The sequence below is a fragment of the Apis dorsata genome, unplaced genomic scaffold (assembly GCF_000469605.1).
Source record: "Apis dorsata unplaced genomic scaffold, Apis dorsata 1.3 scaffold_317, whole genome shotgun sequence".
NCBI lineage: Eukaryota > Metazoa > Arthropoda > Insecta > Hymenoptera > Apidae > Apis > Apis dorsata.
In genome coordinates, this window is record NW_006263588.1 from 142847 (window position 1) to 148441 (window position 5595).

At 29.8% G+C, this 5595-nt stretch overlaps 3 protein-coding genes across 3 annotated transcripts in view; all 3 read right to left on the reverse strand.

Moving 5' to 3' along the window:
* Nucleotides 1-95: 95 nt before the first annotated feature.
* LOC102674447 lies at nucleotides 96-872 on the reverse strand. The gene is made up of 2 exons (XM_006617612.2): nucleotides 660-872; nucleotides 96-572 (listed from the first exon to the last, which is right to left on the reverse strand). Exons 1-2 carry the CDS (start codon nucleotides 840-842, stop codon nucleotides 156-158), a joined length of 600 nt encoding a protein of 199 aa, XP_006617675.1. The 5' UTR covers nucleotides 843-872; the 3' UTR covers nucleotides 96-155.
* On the reverse strand, nucleotides 630-2582 carry LOC102674303. Its single transcript, XM_006617611.2, has 2 exons — nucleotides 1953-2582; nucleotides 630-1614 (listed from the first exon to the last, which is right to left on the reverse strand). The coding sequence occupies exons 1-2, from the start codon at nucleotides 2150-2152 to the stop codon at nucleotides 1191-1193; spliced, it is 624 nt and encodes a 207-aa protein (XP_006617674.1). The 5' UTR covers nucleotides 2153-2582; the 3' UTR covers nucleotides 630-1190.
* A 385-nt stretch (nucleotides 2583-2967) lies between these two features.
* The window catches only part of LOC102674172 (zinc finger protein 431-like), a 3230-nt gene continuing 602 nt past the window's right edge, over nucleotides 2968-5595 (reverse strand). Inside the window, exons 2-5 of the mRNA XM_006617610.2 lie at nucleotides 5455-5595; nucleotides 5140-5317; nucleotides 4145-4687; nucleotides 2968-3784 (exon numbers count right to left, since the gene is read on the reverse strand). The exon at nucleotides 5455-5595 is cut by the window's right edge and continues 2 nt beyond it. Of these exons, the coding sequence (XP_006617673.1) occupies nucleotides 3185-3784; nucleotides 4145-4657 (1113 nt within the window). The 5' untranslated portion in view covers nucleotides 4658-4687; nucleotides 5140-5317; nucleotides 5455-5595 and the 3' untranslated portion in view covers nucleotides 2968-3184. The remainder of the gene's footprint in view (nucleotides 3785-4144; nucleotides 4688-5139; nucleotides 5318-5454) is intronic.

The following is a 5595-nucleotide window of genomic DNA, read 5'->3' on the forward strand; positions in this document are numbered from 1 at the left end:
AAAAATTAATATAAGACATATAATTGTATAATTTCAATATATATACATATATATACACGCGTATGTGTGTATATATGTGTACGTGTATATGATTACGAATGTATGTGCTTACAATATTTTATAGTGTAATATTTTAATGTAAAAACCGAGGTAATTCACAAATTTTGACATACATGTCGTGGGCTACGCAATTCCCACACAAAATTACCAGGTAATCTATTAGCTATCGACGCTGAGCATATGACATTCATTCGTAAATAGAGCTGCTGATTCTTGTGTGTTTTTGACTCATTGGTTTCAAATTCATCAGATTTTAAAATCGATCTGACAGCAAGTGGCGCTAATTCTGGTGTGCACTTTAAATCAACCTCAATCACTAGATCAAATGATGGTGGTCTCTGGACCTGTTGTTCAGTTTCGACTGTTAGATTTGCCGTGCTCACTGTATGCATAAATTTACTTTCATATGCATATTTATTCATATTTCCATAGTAAAAGAAACGTCCACCGTACTCTCCGTATCCCGAGTAAGTGGAAGCTGGTGGAGGTCTTAGTGGAAGTGTCAAAGGAATCTAGGAAGGAAAGAATATCGATAGAACTATTTATCGATGATAATACTTCGTTTCATGCTTTGTTTCTCTCGCCTTTGTAAATGTAACCTGTAAGAGTAGTTCGTGTTCGTAATGTAAATTCTCGAAGAGATGCTCGTTCACACTACCCACTAGACGTCGTAATCGAAGATACATGAAACGTTGTTCGTCCCTCCAAGAGTTCTCTTCGGTATTTTTTGTAACTTCTAAACAGGTAAACCAAGCACGTTTCATTGTGTATTTCAGTTTCATGCTTACAGCTCCACCGAGACCTCTTCTGTTAGATGATACTTTGAAAAATAGTACTTGTCGACCTTCTACGAGACAATCCAAAACATCTACGACCTTGCATCCGGAGATTAGGGCCGATCTACTAATATTATTTCGTCGCGTAACATTTTAATCCATAAATGTAAGCAAAATTTAGAAATTATTTTCTGTATACTAAAAATAATTGGAAAAAATTAAATTTTTATGGATTAGTTGAGATATTAAGATTCGTTTGAAATTATTCAATATTTTTTATCATATGGCCGAAGAGAAAAAAAGATTAAAAATTTGAATCGTAGTACCAAGGCTAATATCCTTTTATAAAATAATTCACCTGTTTACCCTGCGCTCAGAGACTTTTTCGAAAAAATTCATAAATCGTTTACAGACGGCTATAAAAGAAGTGACACTCGATTCCGAGGTACGAGGACCGATAATAGATGGGTGATAGTTTGCAATTCGGTTAAGAAGTTCATTCAGGTTGTCAAGTAAACTGCCCGCGTAGAAACAAAGTCGCGAAAATTTTTGTTGCTTCGATGGTGGATGTGTATATCTCCACGTCACGGCTCGTAACATTTTATATTGCGCTTTAATCAATTCTAGAGCATTCAGAGCTTTGCTATAAGCCAATAATTCGGTATCTGTTTTTGCATTTTTCATTAGCTCTTCATTACGTCTTATCAATCCTTCTACTTTCGTGCAGGCGGTAAGAAAAGCTCCATTTAAAACTGCAGCCGCTACCGTTGAGCAATGTCTAAAAAGCATAAAAATAATGATCTTTTAAAATACGTATAGGATAAAATATATAGGATATGAATATAGATCGAAATAATATATATAGGATAAAATTTATTAATTTTATTAAATAATCTCAAAATTAAAATGGCAATTATGATTAAACCTTGTAGGTAAATACAGAGGAAAAATATATGAAATCTTAAATTAATCTTTTTAAAATTAAAAATATAATGGGACACAATAAAGTAAAATATCATATTTTATAAAAAAAAATTTTTTTCATAGATAGATAAATTTCGTAGATGATAAATTAATGAAGAACACCGAAATAAACAATAACATTTAAAAAATCACCTAGAAACCAAACGCACGGTAGTGGCTACATCATGAAGAGGAAGTAATCGAAGAATCATCTCCAAAACTTCCGGCGGAAGCGTGTCCAACGCATACCCATAATAATTCTCTTCTTTCTGGAATTTTTCTTGATCTATTTGCGATTCTTGGTATTGATCGCATTTTATAATTGGTATTTTTGCTCGTTTATTCACATTCATTTAAAATGGAGGAACATTAAAAGGAGGAAAAGAAATGGAGGATATAAATTGATGATATCCTTTGATGTTTGGCAGTCGATGCTACTTTGCTATTTTTTGTTTTTTTTTCTTCTTTCTTTTCGTCGTTATGATGTTAAATAACTAATTGAGTTTTCCTCGTTATTACATTACACTTTGTCCTAATTAAAACGTTGCCTTTGGATAAAAATTTAATAAAACTAAAAATGTCAGACAAGGCAAAACAAAAGCGATATGCAGCTATCGTTTTAATCGAGTTTTTACTTCGATTCTTGTTTTACAATTTTGTACAAGCTATTATATTTTTTTCACATTACGAAATTTTTTTCATATCAATTAAATTTTCAAATTAATAAAATTTTCATATTAATGAAAGTGATGATAATCATTATCGAAAATAATAAATATTTATTTTTTATAATGACTGATTTATTAGAATCATATATGTACAACTTGTATGTCATTTTTATGTTGAGATTGTCTTTAGTTTATCTATTCTGTATATTTTAAGAAATAATATACAGTTTTTTTAATTATTGACACAAAAAAATAGAATCTTAAAATTATTCAAATTATAATCGCAATTTTGAATGTACAAGAATAATTACAATTATGACTATACATCATCAATTTTCTATATATTGTGAAATAAATAATTCATTGAAAATTAGTAAAGTTTAAAATAATAAAAATTTCATAAAAATAATTTCTCATAAAATTTCATTTCACAATATATATCATTCCACAATATACAATCTCCTTATTATAAAAGGACAATCCTTCAGAAACTTTCTCTACTAAAAACTTTTATTTTAAATCTTATTTTAGTTCTTCAAACCCTGTTTCGTTAATCCTCATTAAAAAAGGATTTAACATCTTCTAAATTTAAAATCAAAATTAATGTCAAAATTTTTTTATCATATTAAAACAAAATTTTTATCGTTTTCCATACTTAACAAGATTACGCATTTATCTAATCATTTTTAACTATTTCAGGATAAATCATGTTCAAGACTACACGGAAAAATTAACAGGCATCAAAAGCGTGAACTTCGTTTGATCTACCGGTACTTCCTCAGATCCACAAGGGCTGATGCTATCCAGAAGTGTTTGGATTGCGTTTTGATTGGTAGGATGTTTCCTTTTAGTATGTTCTCTTCTGTGTTTCAATTCTTTAAATGTTTTTCCACATTGTTCGCAAACATAGGGTCTTGCAGCTTCATGGGATCTCATATGACCTTCGTAATGGCTTTTTCTGACGAATTTTTTACCACATTGACCGCAATCAAATTGAAAACGGCCTTCGTGAGCTGCTACGTGGGAGCTCAATGTCCATTTGGTCTTGAAAGTTTTAGAACAATAGTCACATCTTATCTTGGATACTGTATTTGAATTATTTTTTTCTTGTTGCATAGTTCTTCGTGGATTTTTATTGAGAAGTAACATTTCCTCGAGCAGGAAGTCATCTTCTTTGTCTGGTTGTTCTTTTTCACTATTCTCTAATGCTGTTTGAGATTCTAATATATTTGTTGTATGCTGTTTCATATGCTCTTGTAATTCTTCTTCGTTTCGGGAACATGTTCCACATAGAGCACACATATTTTTGCCTGGAATCTGTTAAGTATTGATAATATAAATATGGATAGATCTGATATTAAAATGCGTGATTAATAAATAAATAAAGTTTCTTTTGTTGTCAGACTAACAAAGAAACTGATTAATTTACGTTTATTGATAAAAAGATGATTACGAAAATAGAGAGTAATTTAATCTAGATCTATTCTGAATTCTGAGAAATTTTTTGATTGCATTGAATAATGAATGCTTATATATTTGGTATTTTATATTAAAACGAAATTATTGATTATCTGAATAAGATATCTATTTAATATGGATAATTGAAAATGTAATATTTTCTTATATTTACTCCAACTTCTTCTATTGATTTTAAAAATATACATAATTTTCACATACCTTTTCATGAGAACTCATATGAGCCTTAAGTTTGATCTCGCTAGTGTACTTCCTCTTGCAGTGTAAACAGGAATAAGATTTTTCGTGTGATTCGTTATTCCAAACAATATGTTGTCTATTGATTATTCCATTTGTTATACTCTCAATACTTTCTTTATCATTTTGTCGTTGCTTATAATTTTCATAATCACATAATTTTTCTTTTCTCATTTCATGACGAGCAATATGGCGTTTCAGATCGTGTGCCCTAGAGAAAGCTCTACCATACCTGGTGCAACCAGGATAAGGACATCCCTTGGTTTTATCGTTTTTTGGCCGAGAATTGATATTGTTGGAGGAATGTTTGGCATCTTTATTGCAATCTTTGCATGAATTTTCAATTTTTTGACTGGTAACAGTTGCTAACGGTATTACGATAGAAATGGTCTCGTTAGTGCCTGGGTTCACTATCGGACCAACGTGAATAGCTGGAGGTGTTGCCAGAGATATTCCATTCTCGTTATTTTTACTCATCTTTCAATATAATTACTTAGTTGTTGGAAACTAAAGAAATAAAAAAAGAAAAAGAAAAATTTATATAAAATTATTCTATAATATATTCTATAATATAGCAATTAATAAAGAGAATTTTGAAAATAAAATTAAATATTATCATAAATATAAAAATATACATTTTCTTAAATGAAAAATTATTTTTTTAGATCTAATATCAATAATCTGAGAGTATATAAATAAATTTTACGAGAAAATTCTAACAATCATTAAATTAGCATACACATCTAATACTCGACAGAAAAAAAATCAATTTCTCTAAACGAATTTTTTCTCCAATAATATCAAATAAAAGTAGCGTGTGTATAATAAAATCGGTAGCCATTTTGAATAAATTCACCCTGTCATTTGAATGAAACAAATTCTATAATATTAGTCATATTACTTTCGTTCATATTTCATATGAACATGAACCAATCCTAGACATGGAAATAAGTTCTTACTTGGTTTGCAACCTTGCCCCGCTTTGATTCTTCGATCGCCTCCCTCTTTTATTTGACACGTCAGAGGCCGACTCAATGATTCATCTACCTCACGCCTCCTCTATTCTCCCCTTGGAAAGGGCGAAACCGAATGGACACGCGACTTCATGAATCATTTTTTTTTCTTTCTTTGTTCATTCTGTCGAGAATATTATTCGATATTAATCACTATTATATAATTTCCCTACTTTTATACATATATATTATACATATATTATATATATATATATATATATATAATAAACATATTTGACAGTATTAAATATTATTTTATACCGTATTTTTCTATTCGTATTTCTCTATACGAGCAAACGCTACACAATTATTAATTCCTTCTTATTTCGACTTTCTTGAGTAATTCGTTCTCTTAACAAGCACCCCACCCGATTACATGAGTAAAAAACGATAATTTTTCCT